The following is a 23513-nucleotide window of genomic DNA, read 5'->3' on the forward strand; positions in this document are numbered from 1 at the left end:
TAAGATTGTTGGGGTATTTAGGAACTCATGACCCCCGGAACTAGAGTTGGGACCGCGATAGGAAATCCGAGTTTTACATCGAAATAAACAAGAAAAATATTCCAAATTTCTTTTTAAAAAATACACTCGGCTGAAAAAAGATTAAAGTCATGTTAAAGCATCCTAGAGTAGTGTAAATCTTAATCGTTCAAATCAATCCCCCGAGGAAGGGGTAGGACATAATAGGGTAAGTTTTGTATTAAACTATACAAAAAGACATTAAGGAAGAGTATCCGGGACATAAAAGTCATAAAACCATCCTTTGGTGGTGTAAATTCTAAATTGTTCAAATCAGTGTATCCGAGTGGGTGTACAAAAGGGAAGCTAAGTTTTTTTTATTGAATATTTATATATCTTCTTAGGTACCACTTGTTCCGAAAAGCTGAAAATGATGTGGATGCATTCTAGGGAAATGTAGATTCTAAATTGTTCACATCATGTCCCTAGGGACAGGATTCGGTCAAAATAGGGAATCCACGTTTATACAGTAGCAATATTTATAAATCTCCTTTAGAACCACGGGACCAGTAAAGCTTTAAGTTTTAAGTTTTATGAAGACATACTCGGGTACTGCTGATTTTTAGTTGTTCAAATCAATGCCCCAAAGGATATAATGGTACCTCCATAGGGATTCCAAGTTTTATACTGAATCATGCATGTAAAGGGATTTTTAAAAAAAAATATCCCTCTTTAGAACCTTAATATCAGACAAAAAGTTAAGCTTGTTTTGGGTAGTCTTGAGCCGCATTTGGAAATTTGGTGAAGAGAAGAACCATTGAAAGTTGGTGAGATCTTTTTTATAGAATGAGTGCAATTTATACATTACTATTTAGTTTGCCATTTAAAAACTTAAAATTTCTTTTTATCAAGCTTTGATTAACAATATATTAATGACTATTAGTGCATGCACGGGTGTTGCTAAAACGCGGAACGGAAAACGGAACGGAAAGCGGAATAAACAATTTTAGATTAAATCATTTAAAATACACAAATTTTGTCATAAACAGCATATTTCAAACACATTCAATCCCCAGTTATAAAAAATAAGTTGATTTAGTCATGTTCAGCCTCTTTTTCATTGACAAACAAGTTAATGAAACAAGAATTTAAAGTCATCAATTCGTAAGTTCTATGGTCGATACAATGACCTTGTCAGCAAATACAATTTATCATTGAGTCAAATGCTGACTAACGTTTTTCATACTACTTGTTAATCCATTACTTATACACTGAATTGACGATGGAATTTCCCGTTATTTCCCGAGAACGCAGCACTGTTAAGGCTAGAAAAAGGGGGCGGGCCCTAATTTATACGGGAAAAGTTTACTGTGACGTCACACAAGAATATTACTTTTATCCATTCCTCATATTACCCGAAAATGAAATAATTTGCAACTTTAAACTGTATTAGCATAATGAACAACAACAATAAAACTTATCAATGCATTTACAAAAGTCGCTAGTTAAATCCCATACAGCTGGTTTTAAACAAATCACTGATTTCGATGAACTTGTCAATCATGACATCATTTTGGTAAAAATCGAGGTGCCTCATTAAATCGCTCTTTCGCAAGGGCATACACAAAATAAATCTTGACCATTATTTGAATGTAAATAAAGGATATGTTCCTTAACTTGAAAAGTGCTGCTGCTTCCTTTAAATCGAGAGTATGACTTTATAAGTATACAAAATATTTGGTAAAAGTCAAACATATTTCGACATGGGCCTATTTACATGAAATTATAACTATTAAAACGCGAATTCTATTCAAAGCAGCAGCACTTTCCAGAAAGTACAAAGTATGCAGAAACAATTAATAGCTTGAATTTTTAATTTCAACTAGGGTATGCCCTTGCGATATTGAAATTTGTTATTGACCTACATTCCCTGTACCTACTATGCATTCATCACGTGGATGTCCATCGATGGGACCAAACTCCATACAGTACAGAGTAGTTATACTATACTATTTCCATAAGTATTTAAGTTCTGTGATAATAGAACAGATGAATAAAAATAAATTCAGTTTTAAAAACAATTCCCGTTTTTGCACTTCTATTTTCCGTTGATTTCTCATGGTAAGCCTTAACAGTGCTGCGAAGGACAAGGAGAATACGGCGGGTGAGACCGGTCGGCAGGGGATGCTCACTCCTCCATGGTATCTGAGCCCACGTCTGATGTTTTTGAGGCCCTTGCTCTGCTCCAAATTTGTATTGTTTTGTGGACTTTTGATATTGAATACTGTTCGTTATCTCCATATCCTTCATTCACGAAAATTGCTGACATAGCAGTGACATAGAATTGAATTTGAAAGTTTGTGTGTGGGGGGGGATTAAACTTATCCGAAAAGAATTTGACAATGTATGATTCGGGATCGAGGGGGAATCAGTCCTTATTCCAATGTCTTTCAATACTTTTTTGTACAGTTACTTACTACTTTAATTAACAAAGTGTGGAGGTTTCAAAAACATTTCTATAGTAAAAATGTTTTGTCTGGAAAGGGGGGGGGGGCTAATATTTGATATAACAAACCATGTTAACGAGAATGAAAATGTTTTATAAAAATCCTAAGATTACGATTATGGCAGACCTTTCCGGCAAGCTCAGATAAACACATCTGATGTGTAAAGTTTATTAGTTGTTTAAATTTTATACAAAATAGAGTAGCTTCCTATATATTAAAATTCTGGATACAATGTAGATATAGCTGGAAAACTTTTCTATGCGGTACATGTGTGCGTGTGTAAAGGGGGGTGGGGCAAGGTGGATATGAATGGCAAAACATTTGAGTTTATTTTCCTGTTCTTTGGAAAGGTCTGAAAAGTCGCAAAAGGTCCGCCCTCTCCTTTTGAAATTAGTTCCAGACCTTTTTACTATTGAAATGTTCATTGAAACCCCCAAAAGTTTTTGTTAGTGCAATTCATGTAGTAAGTTTGTGTAAAAAGGTACTGAAAGATGTTGGACTTAGAACACCCCCCCCCCCTCAAAAAAAAAATTGTCTTTTGCCTTTTTCGCTGGTCAAACTCTTTTCAAGTAAGCTTAATCCACACCACCCCCACACATTTTCAAATTCGATTCGATTCTACGTCGTTGCTTTGTCAGCGATTTTCGTGAATAAGACATTGACCAAGACTTACATGTAATAACCTGTTTTTAATAATAGGGGATTTAATATGAATAGAATATATCGTTTATGATAAAAATTGTGTATTTTAAGTGAGTTAAAATAAAATAATATATTCCGTTTTCCGTTCCGTTCCGCTTTCCGTTCCGTTTTCCGTTCCGCGTTTTAGCAACACCCTGCATGTACATGTCTTATATTTGATTTTTTAAAGTCTTTCGCTTAACGCAGTGGTTAGAGCGTCTGCTGTCGTCACGAATTAAGGAGTTAATTGATTCTTACGTTGCAGGTTTGAATCCCACTGTGGGACTTGGAAACCGGTTCATCGGATAATCGAGACCGTATAAACCGAGGTCCTGTGTAGCAGTAGGTACTGGCACAAAAAAGACTCCTCACTGCCCAATGACCGTAAATAAGTGTCGAGTGTAGGATAATCACCGGCAAGTGGTGCGGCCTCCATATGAGAGAAAAATTCTAGAGAGGGACGTTAAACAATATACAATGTACAAACAATCAATTGATATTTATGTACCCATCCATATATCTATAATTACATACTGCGTCATTGAAAAGAGCTTGTATACGCCTTAAATTCCAGAAATTTCATCTGGACCGCTTTCGAATTTAAGGTACCCGCAAGTACATGTAGGTGGAGACATACAATTGCTTGAAGTGGTAAATTTACATTTAGCACATAATTTTCCATTTTCAGATTCTTCACTTAAGTAGAAATGGTGAAGATTGATTGATTGATTGATTGTACATTGTTTAACGTCCCTCTCGAGAATTTTTCACTCATATGGAGACGTCACCGTATGCCGGTGAAGGGCTTCAAAATGGAGAAGAGAGAGATTGTGTATTTTCATGATGCACAAATAATAAACAGTTCTAGTGTTTAGGGATGGGTTGTCTCTGTAGATGAATGCAGACCATAACACACCCATTACATGTTTGCATACTAATCGTGCACCTGACTTGCACTGACAATACCAGAATTTCGTTCTAAATACACCTAATGAAAACTAACATAGTAAAAGAAGTACCAAGTGTCGCTCGGCATTATTTTATACTTCCATACCAATCCCAGGTTTAAAAGAAAATGTTTAATAACTCTGATACAAAAAGTTCAGAAACTTTGGAAAATTGTTTTTCTCAAAGCACTGGAGTAACAAAATTTCTCAGCTTACGTGCACTGATGCTTTAAGTAAACGTTATCTTTCTTAATTATTTGAAAATACTTTGAAATAGAAATAGATAGTGAACAATAATAAAGATAAAGAATAATTGATTTTCGTAAAATGGCAAGCTGTAACATCCCTTCAAAATTCACGTGTAAAAAAAGTTCTTAAATTAAAGCATTTTTTTTCTTGTATTACCGTCATTGAATTTAATTTAAAACTAAATTGAGCATAGTTACGTACTAATCGAACATTCAATGACATTATATAGATAATTCTACATACCATATCCATACGATTTCCAATAAAACCTCGAGAAGAAAATTATCAGTATAAGTTTCATGGTGACGCAAAAATACCTGGGCCACACAAGAAGGAAGTTGATATTACTTTCAAAATAAATATGCTAAAGGCCATCTTGAAACAAAACAATTATTTGTTTTCTTACGACCAGTTGGTATAAAATTACCCGGTTCATTTGGGGGTTTTTTTGTTGTTTTTTTTTTTGTTTTTTGTTGGTTTTTTTTTTTTGTCGGCTTGGAAACTTTTTTTTTCTATTTTATCACTTAGTCTTATCATTCCGTCAACAAATATGTTTTAATATATTTTTAACTTACTTACCGACCCATTGCTTTTGTCCTGCATAGATGGAAGACAACAAACATTTTTTTGAAGGTGGCGTTTTCTTTTCAAAACGGCTGGTGTGTTTTTTAGTAATCACAATTCAATAAGAAAAGCTAACTTTAAAGGCCCTTTCACTTTCTTAAATATTTATACTGTTCAGTTTCGGTTGACAATGTCATATTTACTTGTATCACTAGGTCAGTTGGTGACCATGTATCTATTGAACTTGATGTAATTTTTTCCCTACACAGGGCATTAAGGCTTCTTAAAATTCTTCATTTCTTAATATTCTTTCAGTTAAATGTTAAAGTATATTTTTCTATATTTCACATAGTCTGATGCAAAATATGCTATTACATAAGTCAAAAGCTTTTTTCTAAAGACCATAGAACATGTTTTTTTCGAGCGAAGGCTGTGTTGATATTTAAATTCTCTGATGAAGTAGTCAAATAAGCCTATTTTCTTCAATATTTTAAGAAAATTGGTTTTCCCGAATTCTGTTTTCCTATGCTTAAATTATCCAAAAACAAATTATACCATATGAGAGCAGTGAGTTTCTTCTTTATTTTGATATTATTAAATTAATCAGAGCGTGATTGTCAACTAATTGATAAAATGAGAGGGCCTTGTTATGCTAAAGGGATCCTATCTTTTTGCTTAGAGAATACCAAAGGACAAAATAAAGCTCCATCATTATTGTGTTTTGTGTGTGTTTGCGTAAAAATCAAACCTTTTTGAAGTCAGTATTTGTATAAATGAAGCTCGTTTTTCACAAACAAAAAAATGCTGAAATAGTGCGGACTTGTTAAACAATCATAGTCAATTAATCTTCATTACTTAAATATTGCAAATTATTACTGAAGGAAAATGCTAAAATGTTTGTTACCTTTAATCTGTATTGACATTCTTTATTCTTATGCTTGTAAAAAAAAAAGCCTTATTATAAGACATATTTTATAGACATGCCATACTTTTTAATATTTAAAATATTTCCTGTAGATCTTTGCTTTGCTCCATTTATTTCCTTCTAATTATAAATTTAGTGAAGTTTTTCTTATAACATTGACAAAACTTAATATTACACTTATCCAGTAAAAATCAATAACTGTATATAGTTGTCCAATGACCGAAAGTGGGAAATATTTTAAAAGACTAGATTTATTTTAAGATCTATTTCCCTAGGGTTTCAATAAGGTGGACATCAAGGATAAGGTGCACAATCTGTGTCACTCAGAGTATTTTCAATATAGCATTGCATACTTCAATATGCATTACACTGTAATATTATTATAATTATCAGGTAGTATGTTTTCAATGTAACAATAATATTTTTAATACAGAAAACCATCACATACATGTTTATACATGTATAGAATGTTTGAGTTTTTGTTTGGTTAAACATTCTTTATTCAAAACATTGCAATTATTATGCCCCCGTAAACGAAATTTCGGGGGGGGGGGTGTAATTTTTATCGTGTCCGTCCATCTGTCTAGCTGTCTCTCTAGCTGTTCGTCCGCAAAAACTTTAACCTTGCCCATAATTTATGGCGTTATGACTTTCATATTTAACATGTGCATTTCGTGTTAAAAGACCTTTCTTTTGTTACCATCAAATTTAACCTTTTGACCTTGACCTTGGAATTTGACCCACTTTTACACAAAAATTCAAAACATTTACTTTGGCCATATCTTTGAAACGTTAGATACCAGGACTTTTATACTTAATGTATATATTTTTTGTGCCAAGACCTTTCATTGAAAACCAACAACTTTGATCTTGACCTTGGAGATCTCCATACTTATGAAAAAATTTAACCTTAGCCATGACTTTTGAACCGTATGGAGCTAGGGCTTTCATACACTACATATGTTATCCTTGTGAGAAGACCTTTTATTAGATACCACGAATTTTGACCTTGAACTTGGAGTTTGAAGTTTTAAATGGTAGATACAAGGAATTTCAAATATCATTTCTTTCTGGCAAGACCTTTCATTTGAAAACAACAATTTTGACCTTGACCTTGGAGATTTCCGTGCTTACAAAACAACTTGATCCTTTGCCTTAGTTTTTAAACAATAAGGGCTAGGGCTTTCATATTTCACAAATGTAATTATTGTGAGGAGACCTTTCATTGAATATCAACAACTTTCACCTTGACCTTGAAGTTCCACCTACTTTTTAGAAACTCTAACCTTTGCCATAACTTTTGAACGGTAAGGGTCAGCACTTTCATACTTCCCATATTTAATCTTTGAGAATAGGCCTTTCTTTAGACCCTTTGACCTTGACCCCGGAGTTTGTTCAACCTTTAAAAACGTTTACCTTGGTCATAACCTTTGAACAAGTGTTGCTAGGGTTTTATATTTTACATTTGTATTTCTTGTGAAAAGGTACATGTACCGACATATTTGATCTGCATTTAAAATAAAGCTTAACCTTCGCTATGTTGCTATACGGGGAGGCATTAGTGTTTTACAAACACGTCCTGTTTTTTATGTTGTACGTTTGGTTTAATTCGAAAATTCTTACATTTAGAAACCTGTCAATAGCATTCTGTTGAGAATTAATAATGCAGCTCCAGAGCAGAATCTTAATCTTGTTGACTTTCTGACAACAGAATATAATGACTGACTGCAGAAAAATATCTACAAGAAAGTGATTTATCAACCTAATACATCTTAAATAGCAAATTGTACTTGATCGTTAAATCTTTATTATGTTCAGCAACTCAGCTTAACAACAAACAAGCTACATGTAATTCAAAAATTTGTCGTTTCCCGCTTTCGATGTCTTTTTGGGTGAGATGTCATTTTTATGAGAGATTGAGTCAAATTTTAACGCTCTATCACATGTCATTTAGAAATTATCACCGAAGTTGGATTTTTTTAAAAATAAGGTCAATCGTTAAGGTCAGAATTCATAGCATGCCCGAAAATATCTTGTCAAAGGTATACATTTGTCAAATATGAAAGTCCTATCTCTTCTTAATCAAAAGTTATAAGGAAAATTAACAATTTAGAAAAGTAGGTCAAACTGCAAGGTCAAGGTCACATGATAAAAAAAACATAGTGTATTTAGAAAGGTCTTGTCACAGGAATACACAGGTTTAATATAAAAGCACTATATGTATCTCTTCTCATTCAGAATTTATGACCAAGGTTAAAGTTTATGAAAAAGCAAGTAAAACGTCAAGGTCACGAGATCAAAAATCATAGTGTTGTTAAAAAGGTAATATACATTCTAATATGACAACCCTATTTCTTCTCATTCAAACGTCATGTCCAATTCAAAGTAATGTTTAATTTTTTTTACAAGGTCAAACTTGAAGGCCTATGATGCCTTTGCTGCGTCAAAAATCTTAGTGTATTCAGAAAAGTCTTGTCACAGTTAATGTACATGTGTTTTTGTTCAAAAGATATGACCAAGGTTTTTGAAACGTAGGTCAAACTTCAAGGTCAAGGTAACGAGGTCACAAATCATAGTGTATCAAGTCTTCTCACAGGTAGTACATATCTCTAATATGAAAGCCCTCTCTGTTATCAATCAAAAGGTATGGCAAATATTAATTTTTTTTCATAAGTATGGAAATCTCCAAGGTCAAAGTGAAAAGGTCAAGGTTGTTGGTATCCAATAAATGGTCTTGCCATAGAGAATACATATGTGAAATATGAAAGTCCTAGAATATACCGTTCAAAAGTTATGTCCAAAGTTAAAATTTAGATTATTTTGTGTAAAATTGAGTCACCCAGAGAAAGACCGTGTCAAAAGAAATTCAAAAGTGAAATATGAAAGTCATAACTCTACTAAATCAAAAGTTATGGGCAAGGTTAAAATTTTTGTGACGGACGGACAGAAAATTAGATTTACTTTCGCGAAGGCAGGGGGACAATAAGAACGCTAAATGATATGCTTCATTGTACACCTTATGTACACCATTGGCACAGTCTCGTTTAAAGTCATCATTTCGTAAATTCTATGGTCGATACAATGACCTTGTCAGCAAATACAATTTATCATTGAATGAAATGCTGACTGACGTTTTTCATACCAATTGTTAGTCCATTATTTATACACTGAATTGACTACGGATTTTTTCCGTTATTTCCTGATTATGACAATGAGCACACGGCGGGTGTGACCGGTCAGCAGGGGATGCTCACTCCTCCATGGCACCTGATCCCACCTCTGATGTTTCGGAGGTCCGTGTTTGCTCTGCTCTTGTTTTGTATATTTGTTTAATGGACGTTGAGATTGAATACTGTTCGTTATTTCCATATCCTTACAATAAAGAGCTTGTTCCTGTCATCAATCATACAAGCAGAGAATAGAAAGCTATCTAATGTTTTTGGACAATTTTTGGACAACTTTCCTGTTAACATTGAATATAATATTTCATCTAGGTAAAATGCATTTTGTCACAAAATAAAGCAGATAAAAAATAAAACAATTTTATTATATGTTTTATTTGTTTTAATGATCTTGTAAAAAAAGAATCCAACTCAAGAGCTAAGGACAGCGATGTTGTGGTAGTATGACAGAATAAATGCTAAATGAAAAATACATTAGCTGCTAACTTATAAAAGTTTAAATAGACCCAACAATTGAAAGCACTATCACAATCAACAAGGAGCTTTATAAAAAAAAATCAATTATAATACATTTAAGCAATGAATTCATATTTTTGGCTGTCTTCGGTCCTATAACACACCTGGCCGTGCCGACAAATTGAATACCGCGCGTTAGCGCGGTATGATAAATTTGTCGGCACGGCCAGGTGTGTTATAGGACCGAAGACAGCCAAAAATATGAATTCAATGCTTATATTTACATTCTCTAATTTTCCTTCTTCATAATTGCTTATTTCGTTAACATTTAATGTGAATTTAGCGCCTTTCAAAACTAACGTGGTTAATAGACGTAAGAGCCGTTTGTGACGTCAGATGACGTTAAGTGACGTTGCAAAGTTAAATTACACAAATGAACATTGCGATTGAAAAAGTGACAAATTAATTCTCAGCGCACATTACGTTAATTTCTACGTTAATTTTTCAGGGTTGTAGTTTTTCATTAAATTGAAATAAAACATTTTACATTTTGGTGTTTCTAGAGTATTGAAAATGCATGTAGTTCCTACTGTGTATTCTAACGCGCGGTGACAAGGTTTCGCGTGTGTTATAGAAATTTGAACGTCGTGGATTTCTAATGGATTTGATAAGGAAAATTATACTGAATGTAAATATACATACATGTACATACATGCAAAGCATTGAAAAACACGATTGAGATATAACAAGTATCTAATTCATGTGTTTAATAACCTCAATCTTTGAATGTTTATTTTCCTTTTTTCTAAAAGTATAAATGAAATCCAATGACGCTGAAGCGTGATAAAAATGTTTTTAATTTGCTTCTAGTTTCATAATAACATAACTTTCATTATCATTGGGGACACGTAACTCTTGGTAAGTGTGTGAATCATTTTTAGGTGATTCAATAGAAACATAGTTCCCTTCGTCATTGGAGGAATGCAGTGCTTGGTAGTTATGCGAATCATCCTTCGATGTTTGTAATGTTTCGATCGTTGTCTGTAACGTTTCTATGGTGGAAACATACGTCTGGGAGTGTCTTCTCCTGCTTATGCAGTTTCGAAAAATTCCTCTTCTGCGACAAAAATTTTAGAAATATAATTAAAACCATTTAATGGTCTGAAAGATAATAAATAGATATACTGAATATTCGACAAGTGCTCTTAAAAATCATTACGGTTTAACATTTTGTAAGAGAAAAGATGTCGATATTGTTGATAAATGCAAAATCCTAGCTCATTCCTTAATGCATTTAAATGAAAAATTGACATCAATATGATTCATAAAATCTTAAGAATACAAAAAAGTATAATACCGTAGTAATAAAATAACTGTTAAAAGGATGAGAAAAGAGGCATATGCTCCAAAAATCCCGCCAAAAACAAGTGGTTTTGAAGGCATACTTTTATAACGGAGGGTCAGCGTAAAAAGAGTACCTTTTCCTTGACAAAAAATTATCTTGTGGTCAGATTTTTAATAAAAAATCAGTTGTGAATAATAATTTTATAAAAACTCAGATTTGAACTTGTTCTTATGCTTTTAAATCTCATGGTTTTCAGCATTTAAATGAAATGATTCCGGTAATTGACTCACTTTTGTTACACATTTTACCAATATATGGCTTTTTACATCCTTCTGAACAACTTCCATTAAATCTATCACAGTTGCCTTTAGCACAATTTGAACTACAGGGATGAACACAATTTTCCCCATGCATTTTTTGAGGACATTCTGAAATGGTTACAGTTATTATTAAAAACAAACATAAATCTACACAACCTGATAATGCTAAATTATAAAAAAAAATGATCAACAATGCAATTTGTATTCATTTTTTTAAATATGATATTCCCATAAAATTTTGAATCCTCTATTTGACCCCACCCACCTCTCTTGGTATCATTATTTAACTAAATCTAACTTAAATCTACACTTCACTATAGAGATTTCTTTTTTTCCTCAGCGGCTTTAAAAAAATATAGAAATATGATATAACTAGCTGCAATAATGTAGCCCTCTCCGATTTTTAGCCGGGCTTATTGCTCAAAGAGCAATTGCCGGCTTATGTGATCCAGTTCAAGGCAGGATGTTGACCCCATAGTCGCCATTTTAAAGTTACGTGCAAAAATATAGTTCTTACTCTCAACCGCTTTTGAGATAATACAAACGCCAAATAAAGCAACAGAAATAAAATGAAGTTTTATCTATATAAAATAAAAATTAGTAATGACTTTGAAAACTTCAAAGAAAGTCAAAGAACATAGTTCATTAGCGTAAGGATTTTTGAAAATCAGTGTTACCGTAGTTCTCTACACATATGAGGTAAAGCAGGAGAGGGAACCAGACTTTCCTGTTTGTTTACATTCAGCTGCGGTACCAGATTAATTCTGATTCTGACAAAATCGGACCGTGGTATTAGGATTGAAAAACTCACTGTCAGCATGGTCAGTGTCTTATCATTTATATTGATAGTTAAAAAAACCAGAAGTCTCTGTCGAGACTGAAGCTCTACTGGTTTGTACTTATAGCAAAGGAAGAGAAAAGTACTTAAGCAGTTGGAAATTGAAACTTTTCAACAGCAATAAATAGAATAATGATCCTTGATTAAGTCTCTTTATGTTCTTAGTGCAGTCTACTTGCATGCCACATTTATATTATAATCAGACTAAAATTGTATTTGGAGTAGCATTTTGAAAGAATTTCACAGAAATTTCTATTTTTAGTAACCACGGCAACACCGTTCATCGAAATCAAAAACCGATACACAGAATTATGTATCTTAGTGTAGTCTACTTGTGTGCCAAGTTATATTGAAATCAGACTAAAACTGTAGGAGGAGTAGCATTTTGAAAGAATTTCACAGAAATTTCTATTTTTAGTAACCACGGCAACACCGTTCATCGAAATCAAAAACCGATACACAGAATTATGTACCTTATTGTAGTCTACTTGTGTGCCAAGTTATACTGAAATCAGACTAAAACTGTAGGAGGAGTAGCATTTTGAAAGAATTTCACAGAAATTTCTATTTTTAGTAACCACGGAAACACCGTTCATCGAAATCAAAAACTGATATACAGAATTGTGTATCTTAGTGTAGTCTACTTGTGTGCCAAGTTATATTGAAATCCGACTAAAAATGTAGAAGGAGTAGCATTTTGAAAGAATTTCACAGAAATTTCTATTTTTAGTAACCACAGCAACACCGTTCATCGAAATTAAAAACCGATACACAGAATTATGTATCTTAGTGTAGTCTACTTGTGTGCCAAGTTATATTGAAATCAGACTAAAACTGTATAAGGAGTAGCATTTTGAAAGAATTTCACAGAAATTTCTATTTTTAGTAACCACAGAACACCGTTCATCGAAATCAAAAACTGATATACAGAATTATGTATCTTATTGTAGTCTACTTGTGTGCTAAGTTATATTGAAATCAGACTAAAACTGTAGAAGGAGTAGCATTTTGAAAGAATTTCACAGAAATTTCTATTTTTAGTAACCACGGAAACACCGTTCATCGAAATTAAAAACCGATACACAGAATTGTGTATCTTAGTGTAGTCTACTTGTGTGCCAAGTTATATTGAAATCAGACTAAAACTGTAGGAGGAGTAGCATTTTGAAAGAATTTCACAGAAATTTCTATTTTTAGTAACCACGGAAACACCGTTCATCGAAATCAAAAACCGATACACAGAATTATGTATCTTAGTGTAGTCTACTTGTGTGCCAAGTTATATTGAAATCAGACTAAAACTGTAGGAGGAGTAGCATTTTGAAAGAATTTCACAGAAATTTCTATTTTTAGTAACCACGGCAACGAAATCAAAAACCGATAAACAGAATTGTGTATCTTAGTGTAGTCTACTTGTGTGCCAAGTTATATTGAAATCAGTCTAAAACTGTAGGAGGAGTAGCATTTTGAAAGAATTTCACAGAAATTTCTTTTTTTAGTAACCACGGAAACACCGTTCATCGAAATCAAAAACCGATACACAGAATTATGTATCTTAGTGTAGTCTACTTGTGTGCCAAGTTATATTGAAATCAGACTAAAACTGTAGGAGGAGTAGCATTTTGAAAGAATTTCACAGAAATTTCTATTTTTAGTAACCACGGCAACACCGTTCTTCGAAATCAAAAACCGATACACAGAATTATGTATCTTAGTGTAGTCTACTTGTGTGCCAAGTTATATTGAAATCAGACTAAAACTGTAGGAGGAGTAGCATTTTGAAAGAATTTCACAGAAATTTCTATTTTAAGTAACCACGGCAACACCGTTCATCGAAATCAAAAACCGATATACAGAATTGTGTATCTTAGTGTAGTCTACTTGTGTGCCAAGTTATACTGAAATCAGACGAAAACTGTAGGAGGAGTAGCATTTTGAAAAATTGTTTAAAGACAGACAGACGGACAGACAGACAGACAGACAGACGGACGGACGACGGACGCATTACTATCGCATAAGCTCTTCTGGTCTCTGACCAGTAGAGCTTATGCGATAGTAATGCGTCCGTCGTCTAAAAAATCATCAGAATATAAAAGTGATTTGTGTCAGAAATCCATTCTGCTCTGTAAATGAGCCCCGCTTTCTGTACTTCTGAGTACTTTGATTTTAATTTGGTGTTTTCTGGAGAGGGCTATGTACAATTTCATAGCATCTCCGTAATGCTGGAAATATTTTTTTAAATAAACTGCAGACAAAATAAATTTTTACATTCAACTTGCTTCTAATAAGCCTAAGGAGTTGCAATGTAGCTCTCCCCCCCCCCTCCCCCCCCAAAAAAAAGAAAAAAAGGGGGAGAGGGCTACATTATTGCAGCTAGATATAACTTCCTATACTTTTGATTCCCCCTTGAAGCGACCAACCTGCAGAACTGTCGCTCTTCGATTAAATATATTGACAGACCGAATACAAACCAATTCCTTCAGACCAGCGAGCTACAGATCTGCATCTATATAGCGATCGAGAATTTCCTTTTCCAAAGTCTGCCTCCATGAAAAAATACAATGTAGTTTGTAACTGCATGACCACGTGATTTGTTTTTTCATTGAAAGTTGGGGATATTATTTTCGGTGTGTCAGTCGGTCTGTATTTCTCTTTGTAACACTTCTGCTTCGCTGGATATCTCCAGAAGCCTTAGAGCTTTTGCATACATTTACAAGTTTACATACAACACCTTATGAACAAAGGAACACCTATATTGATTTTGACGTCAAAAGGTCAAAGGTTAAGATAATAAATTTAGAAAATATATTTGTGTATAAATGTAATTTCCTACTGATATCTCAAGACGCTTTTGAGTTTTTACAATGAAATTTCATAACATAACTCCCTGCGGCTCCGCTCACTCTTCTTAAAATACCCCCCCCCCTCAAAAACCTCCCCCCCCCTTTAGATTGAATGCTTTTCTTTTCTTCTTTAAGGAGGGGATACAGATTCTCTTAATAAGCTTGGTTAAAAGAAGCCAACAAAACAAGGAATGTTTGTAGATGGAAATATGTACACTTCATGGAAACTAAAATGATTTACCAAAATATTAGTATGCTATATTAATAAGTTAATATGAACGTATACATCTAGCTACCTTTACTACACATTTCTCCCATCCATCCCGAGGCGCATCCGTCAACACACCTGTTCAACTCGTGATGACACAAACCGTTTTTACAATGTCCAACACATTTGTAATTACAACCAGGTCCATACCAACCAAAAGGGCACGCTGTGTGTTTAAAAGTTCTTAAAATATAACAAATCGATTGAAATAGAAAAAAAGATCAGTCCTTTTAATCAGAGAAGAAAAAAAGAACATGTGATAATATTACTTTTTCAAACTAACATAAAATTAGAACAAAAACTAGAGGTACTATGAGCAGTGAGCTCATCCCGCCTCCTATATAAATATAATGGCAGTGTCCATGTTTTACTATGGGAAACCCAAAATATGTGTCGGATCAAAAAGTAAAATAGGAGGTGCACAATGGCAAGGTGGAATAAAGATTCTGTGAAAGTCTCATATAATTTCATTCATTGGTATGCGAGAAGTTGCGGAAAAAAAGATGGGTACCTCAATGCGTAACAGATGAAATCACATAAATTGCGACTTAGACTGGCTTTCGTAGATCTGTATACATTTCAAATTTTGTAAAAAATAGTAATTTGTTTTAACAAATTACTTATCTGTTATAACAAATTATTAATCTGTTATATCAAATTATTAATCTGTTATATCAAATTAGTAAATCTAGTGACGCAGAGTATACGAAACAAAACAGGGACAGGGAACCAGGCTAACCGACTTGAGCCAGGTGTAAATAAAACGTGACGTCACAGTGCATACATTCTCTATAATAAAAACCAAAAACATGATGTCATGATGCATTGTAGTTCGTAGTTATCTAATCGATAGATCAGATTGAGTCACACTCTAATGTTTACAAAGCATTTTTATGGGTACAAAGGAAATAAATTCGTTATCTAGTTCCAATCAAGGGTAAATCCCCGTACACCCTTGATGTAACCTGGATAACTAACAGAATATCACGCCTTACTTAGAATTGTTCTAAAAAATATTCCATGTAATGAAATACTTAATTTTTCATTTAAACAACATATACACCTTAAGCAACGTGACAAATTGAGATGAAGAGATTTCTGTCAGTTTTTTTTTCAAATAAATGCACATGAAGAGCCGAGCACATGACAAAAAACAGTTGCTACGTATTTTTATCGCCTTTAAGTAGTTCAACCGCAGCCTAGATTCGAACTCACGACCTCCAATCACGGAACTAGCGCTCTAGCGACTGAGCTACATGTACTGTGAACAGTTTGAGTGAATTGAAGAAAGTCGTAAACTGAAGTTTACTGCTTTTTTTATTTCAGATATCAATTAGATTATATTTTTGTGCTTTTGATACGAATATGGATTAAGAATCTCTTACAAAAACCAAATAATATTAAAATAACATACAACTCGAAAGCCAGCTTTTTATAATGTAATATTCATTTGTTTACGTTAAGTTGATAAGGTGGCACTTTAAATGTAATAGAAAGGCAGTCAAATAATTCCTTCGGTACTATATTTATTTGGCTTTTAGTATAAATAAAGTTTAAAATGTACAGAAAAAATAATTGATTAAAAAAATTATATTGAAGGTCAGTTTACCTTACCATATGCATTCATAAATCCGGAGATCAATGAAAGAACATTGATAATAATGTTTGCAGAGGATTCCATACGTCTTACAGTCCTTATTTTAAGGAAATAAGGAAATCAACGAAATAATTTTTCATTTATTTTAAATTCAAAAAGTATGTAAATAAGTGAATTACGTAATGCTTATAATGTCATGCAGTTACACGGAATTATTTCAAGTCCTTGCATAGGCTATCAGGATCAATTTTTCTACATCTTAAAGTTACTAGTAATTATAAAATCGAAAGAACACTTTGAATATTAGAACACATTATTCAATGCAGATACTGTAGTAGGCAGTAATGCCGTAATAAATATATACACACGTAATACAGAAATTAAAAAGTATGGCTGCTTACAGATGAACTACAAAAGGAAATAAAACTGCACAGTGGTAGAAGGTGTATCATAATGTAACAACTGTGGAGAATCAGGTCTACGGATTTTTTTGCGCTCGAATCGAAAGACCCGATCGAGGCGTTTATCGTTTTTGTCCTGTCTGTCTGTTTATCTGTTTGTCTGCAAACTTTAACCTTCGCCATAACTTTTGAACCATGAATGAAAGAAACTTCATATTTGGTATGCATATTTCACTAATTAGGCTCTTTTAAATGACACCAAGGTCAATGACCTTGTAACCTTGACTGTGGCCTATATGCTAAAATAGTTTTTTTTGCAAACTTTAACCTTCGCCATTACTTTTGAACTCATATTTGGTACATGTATGCATACATCACTAATTACATGTAAGCTCTTTTAAATGACACCATGGAGAATGACCTTGTGACCTATACGCTAATTATATCTTTCTTGTCGGCAAACTTTAAACTCCGCCATAACTTCTGAACGAAGAAAAAGAAAGAGAATTAAAATTTTGCATGCATACATGTACTCCACTAATTAAGCCCTTTCCCATGACACCAAGGTCAATGACCTTGACTGTGTCCTTTATGCTAAAAATAGCTTTTTTGAACCATGAGAGATAGATACTTCAGATTTGATATGCATTCTTCACTAATCAAGGTCTTTCAAACGACACCAAGATCAATGACCTTGTTACGTTGTCCGTGACCTAAAGGGTGTTAAGAATGTTCAATCCCAATTTTTCTTTCATTTTCGAAAAGAAATACAAAGAGAAGATATTTAAAGTTTGTGATATTTAATGTTCACAGAATCCATTCTTGCTACTGATAAGGTTTGAACTGAGTTTGATTGAAAGGAAAAGGGGAGGGTAGGTATTAAAACAGATGATGTCTGTGCAGAAGAATCAGGGATGAAGCATATTTGTAAAATATCTGAGGCACATATGTCAGTATATCCTTTCAAATACTTATGCAAAACTCCTCTAGTTGGTATAGAATATTATATAAATATTGCATGTAGTTGAGTGTAACATTGAAAATTTTCACCCCAAGAAAACCATTGTCAACCGAGGCGCAGCCGAGGTTGACAATGGTTTTCGAGGGGTGAAAATTTTCAATGTTACACTTAACTACATGCAATATTTATTATATTATACTGAATGTTTTATAGAAATACATATTACAGTGAACCGTGCGCGCATAAATTCCACGCAGTCGCTATTTTTTGTAATACCACCCGTCGTCAAGCAATGTTGACTGTTGCTACGCAGGAGGGTGTGGCTTCATTATTCAGCGGGTAGTAGTGTTTTTTATCAAATGTTTCTCGACGAATCAGATACAAGTAATTTACATGAAAGTATAATATATGAATATGACAAACTATTCTTTGGAAAAATTACTATAATCTTTCTTTTTACCTAACCTCATCAGTTGTGAAGTTGTGAATAACAAGAGTAAATAATCCAACATTTTGACGCGAAATGACCAGCATTTTTATCATTTTAGTGTTTTAAAGATGGTTATGTATATTTTCATATTAAAAAAAATCCTGTAATTTCCTGTGAAAATTAATTGCTGTGAATCGAAAGCACAATTATCTTGTGTTTATGCCGCCAGACTGGAAATTTAGTTTTTCTTATCTTTTCAGTAAACAATACTTCAAAATTTTCAAAACTTATTTTTAAACTTTCTTAACACACTTATATGCTAAAAATATGCGGGTTTTTTTAAACTTTGTTGCCGCCGGGCGCATAGTGTTTCACAAACACATCTTGTTAAAATACAGTTTCGTGAATACAGTTTCGTGAAACTATATCCACTTTGATTGAGATGGTAGTGAATGATTATTGATTGAAAATTAATTTCATTTTTAATATGTACATCTTTTACCTAATCTGAAATACAAAAAAAAAAATATTGCGGACATATTCATGAACTGGTGTCCATTAAAATCGATTTCTGTAGCTACGACTTCACAATTTTTTCGAAACCAATCATCCTTTGAATATTTGCTCTACGAGATAAGATAAGGTGTATTATTACCTTATTTGTTAAAATACTAAATTAATACCTCATTCTGTAGAAAATTAAAACAAAATTCCTGTTCAGATTGAGTTACGATATACGTGGAATTTTTTGCAATATTCAAATTTAAGGATTTCTCCTTAAATTTAGAAATTTATTTTTAGCCAGTAATTATAAAGTAGTATAACCTATCTTATTTCTAATTAGAGTACATGTATGTAAACGCATGTGTATTTTCAAGCGAGAACCTAAAAGGTTTGTTTTTCATCTAGTACTACCATGTACGTGAATGCCCAAGAGGAATAGAGCATGCTTTAACGCAGTATAAAATAGATGAATATAGATCGCAATGTACATAAAATGTACAGTAAAGTTCTGAAGCACGTTAATGTTGATTTCGTTGTATATCTAATAAATAAACATTATGTATCGTTAGAAAAAAGGTAGATATTTGTAATCATCATTATTTCACAGGTTTAACGTAACATTTTCATAACTTATGTTATCATTTAATTCTTGATAGCTTCTCTTGATAGACGGTGTTATTCCTCCTTCGTATTGAGCGTGTGCTGGACTTTGGTCATCTGTTAAATCAGCAGTAGTAGAGGTTTGATTTGAGGATTTCCTTAAAAAAAAAGTAAATAAATTAAGATTTTCTTTCGGTATTTACATGTAAAAATTGTTAATGTAAATAAAAAATGCTATAATTGCTCTTGTTGTAAACCAAATAATTGAATATGAAATTTTATAAATAAATAATTTTTACATATTACCTGAAGCGTTTCCAGACAGCTATTAAAACACAACACAAATTCAGTACAACTGACAGAATGAGTGCCAAGATCCACGGAAGAATAGAACCTATATAATAGATTATTAATCTTTTTAATGATATAATGAATTAAGGAATATAGAATCTTTTTTTCTATAAAATCTACTGTAGTTACAATAAAAAGAGCCCAAAAATTCTTATATTCTCCATAAAACTCATTTTTAACTAAATAAAGATGGGGTAAGAAGAGGTGGAAAATATCAAAACTTATTTTAGTTTCTCTTTTGAATTTGTTTCGAAATAAATATATATTTTTTACCTTGTTATACAGATATGTATACATTACATTTCGGTTGTGTGCTGTTTCCTGTCACTTTTAAGCAGTTTGTTCCTGTGAAGGGTTCTTGACATCCTCTTGGACAAGATCCATTGTATCTCTCACACGTGTCATTAAAACCACAGTGTAAACTACATTCTTCCTTGCAGTTTAGTCCGTAATACCCAGGTTGGCATTCTGAAGTATCAGACCAAAATTGAGGGTAATGCTTTGGTAAGTGATTACAAATACTATAGATTAAACCATGAATCATAAAAAGATATCATGCCGATATATTTTACAGACCTCGATTACAATTTATGCCCATCCATCCAAAGGAACAAATACAAGAGCCATCAGTGTGTTGACATGTGTCGATACATTTAGGAGAACATTTCTGTGAACACTCTGTACCATAATATCCTTTTTCGCAAACTGCATAATAATGAAGTAAATAGAAATACTTTTCACGCATTAAAATAGCGCAGTATAAATTGATGAAAAAAGGGTAACGATATTTAACAATAATCGATCTCACAAAAACCTCATATAAAACAAATCTTTGAGCAGGGCATCTCAAAAGAAAATTAACTTGTATACTAACACCTGAACCTCGAGTCAAAAGTACGTAATATTTTATAAATCTTATCTATGTCGCTTCATTGAATACAAAATTTAACGACTTTAATTAATTAAACACAGATTATGTTTAATTATTATATCTTTACTGATTTTTCATTATGTACATGAAAGACCGAATCGATATTTTTTTGCTGATTCCCTGAACAATGCCTTCAAAAACCATATCTCTTTTTTTAAAAAGGCGTTAAGTCGATTAATTAATACATGTACACATCTTTTCGGAATGCATAAAAATGTCGTATATATTCATGTATGTTATTGTATCCTTTTCCAACATTTGTCACATATGTCTCCCATGTAACTGTCGAAACATCCTTCTGCACAGACTCCGTGGTCACACTAGTACTGTTTGAATAGCCTTTCATACATACATGTACGTCCGTTCCCGAAATACGCGGAGGGACACCTAATCTCATGGAGAAGAGATTATTTGCGGTTAATAAACCTGCCATGGGTGATAATTTGAATACGCTTTCAAACATGATGTTTAATAAAATTGATTAGGACGTTTTATAACGTTTTTCTTGGTATTACATTTTACTGTGTCAAAATGAACATCGTAATAACGAGACTCCTGGGTTGTTTTTTTTTAAATATTTAAGAAATAAGGTATCATTTTTTGAGTTTTATCGAGATGTAAAACGGGTTGGTCACGTGATCAAATCCCATAAAGCCCGAAGGGCTTTATGGAAGATTTGATCATGTGTCAACCCGTTTTACATCTCGATAAAACTCAAAAAATGATACCTTATTACTTATATTTACATTTGTGACTTATTCATACTTTATATTTGCCTGATTGTTACTTTTAACGTGTGAAATGCGTTAATTTTTCAAACCCAACGGCATGTATGTAATCTACTAAACGCGCGTCGACCCTTTATGACGTCACAGAGAAATTACGTGGAACGTTTATCCAAACGCACATCTATGACCTCTTGACCCCAAACCTGTATTTACACAGTTATAAAAACGCTTGCCTTCAGTAGTGTTATGTAAAGGAAAACATTTGCAAATGTAAATATAATAAGAAAAATTACCGCTGCTACAGAATGAGCCAGTATATCCCGCTGCACAACCATTATAACAATGTCCAGTTTGTTTGTCACAGGGGTCGTTATTTTTTTACAGTGTCTGCTGCAGTTGAATTTACAGTCCACACCATAATATCCTTTTGTACACTCTTTAAAAAAACAAGATATATAAACAATGCATGGAACAATCATGTGATCAGTGCATACATATGGACCCCCAAAAAATTCATGAAGTAGAATCAGGTGCCTAGAGAGAATAAGCATCCCCTATTGACCCCGAGTCCTATGTATTGGTCAGGAAGAAATTTCTGACCTCAGATTTAGTGCAAAGAAACATGAAAACAATAAACAATTTTCAAGCTCAAAGTTCTTTTTAACAAAACAAATCTGAAGCAGAACGAATACTGGACAGTAAAATAATCAAATATTAAGCTCACTAGGATACATTGTCAGCATATTGATTGAGTAACTATTGGTAGTTGAAAATACGTTGTCCATTAAACAGTACAAAATATGAGTAGAGCAAACACGGACCTCCAAAACATCGGAGGTGGGATCAAATGCCATGGAGGAGTAAGCATCCCCTGTCGACCACACCACTTCAAACTTAAGAAATAAAATCATCAATACCGGAAAAAACACGTTCGAAACAGAATCATCAACAATATTGAAAACAAAACATACTTTCATCGCAATATATTCCGTGCCACCCTTCAGCACATTCGTTGTCACATTGACCAGTCTCGTGGTTGCAAAATGCCTTGTTTTTGCAATGTCCAAAACAACTTGCTTTACATTCAAGACCATGCCTTCCTCCTTGGCACTCTGTGAAATCCAGATTTATAAACAAATCAACAATTTAACATTCACAACAAACATGCGATCTCAAATAAGATGGTTTTTGCTTTAAACTAAATAAATGAAAATAAGTAATTTAACTTTAATGTACAATAGAGCCCCATAAATCCGAATGTCTTGTGTTGCTATAGAAATCTTCAGAATTATACTCCTTGTAATAGTAAGATCGTATTAAAAGAAATCTTCGTCATGAAGAATGGGCAAAGGGGGGCGGAGCCCATATTTTGTGACGAAGATTTCTCTAAATATTATCTTACTGACTTAGAACAGAATCCCAGCCATCAAATGAATGAATCAAAAATGAAAGAAAAAGTGAGCTAGCTCACATACCCCACGCTCCCCCATAACTTGACGGTAAAACACATAATGAAAGGCACAGTGCACTTTAAATACATAGTATAGATCAAAAAGGGCAAAAATTGCAAAAAAATCTTCACATCAAAATGTCTTGCATATGAGGACATTTAAATGTGGAATGAAGTTTCTAGATAAATAATGGAATCAAAATTTCTTGGCAATATACAAATCCACACATTAATTTGAAGTGGTTGGGGGGGGGGGGGTGAGAAATTTTCTTGAATAATAGGCAAAACTCTTTGGGATAAAATAATGGAATATGTCCTAAATATCTGCATAGGTTGACGAAACGATGTACAACAGTTTAGGAGGAGTGGTGCTGACAAACTGTTCATCTCTCTATTCAAAATATGGCCAAAAGGTCTAAGTTGGAAAGTGTGGAAAGT

General features: G+C 33.2%; 1 protein-coding gene across 1 annotated transcript; it reads right to left on the bottom strand.

Annotated features, from left to right (window-relative positions):
* Positions 1-19605: 19605 nt before the first annotated feature.
* LOC134262233 (multiple epidermal growth factor-like domains protein 10) lies at positions 19606-23115 on the bottom strand. Its single transcript, XM_062744611.1, has 6 exons — positions 23101-23115; positions 22623-22737; positions 20543-20671; positions 20267-20434; positions 19922-20009; positions 19606-19773 (listed from the first exon to the last, which is right to left on the bottom strand). Exons 1-6 carry the CDS (start codon positions 23113-23115, stop codon positions 19617-19619), a joined length of 672 nt encoding a protein of 223 aa, XP_062600595.1. The 3' UTR covers positions 19606-19616.
* Between the last annotated feature and the right edge of the window lie 398 nt (positions 23116-23513).

Source organism: Saccostrea cucullata, unplaced genomic scaffold (genome assembly GCF_032062105.1).
Source record: "Saccostrea cucullata isolate Sc308-1 unplaced genomic scaffold, CSIRO_AGI_Scuc_v1 ctg1781, whole genome shotgun sequence".
NCBI classification, from domain to species: Eukaryota; Metazoa; Mollusca; class Bivalvia; order Ostreida; family Ostreidae; genus Saccostrea; species Saccostrea cuccullata.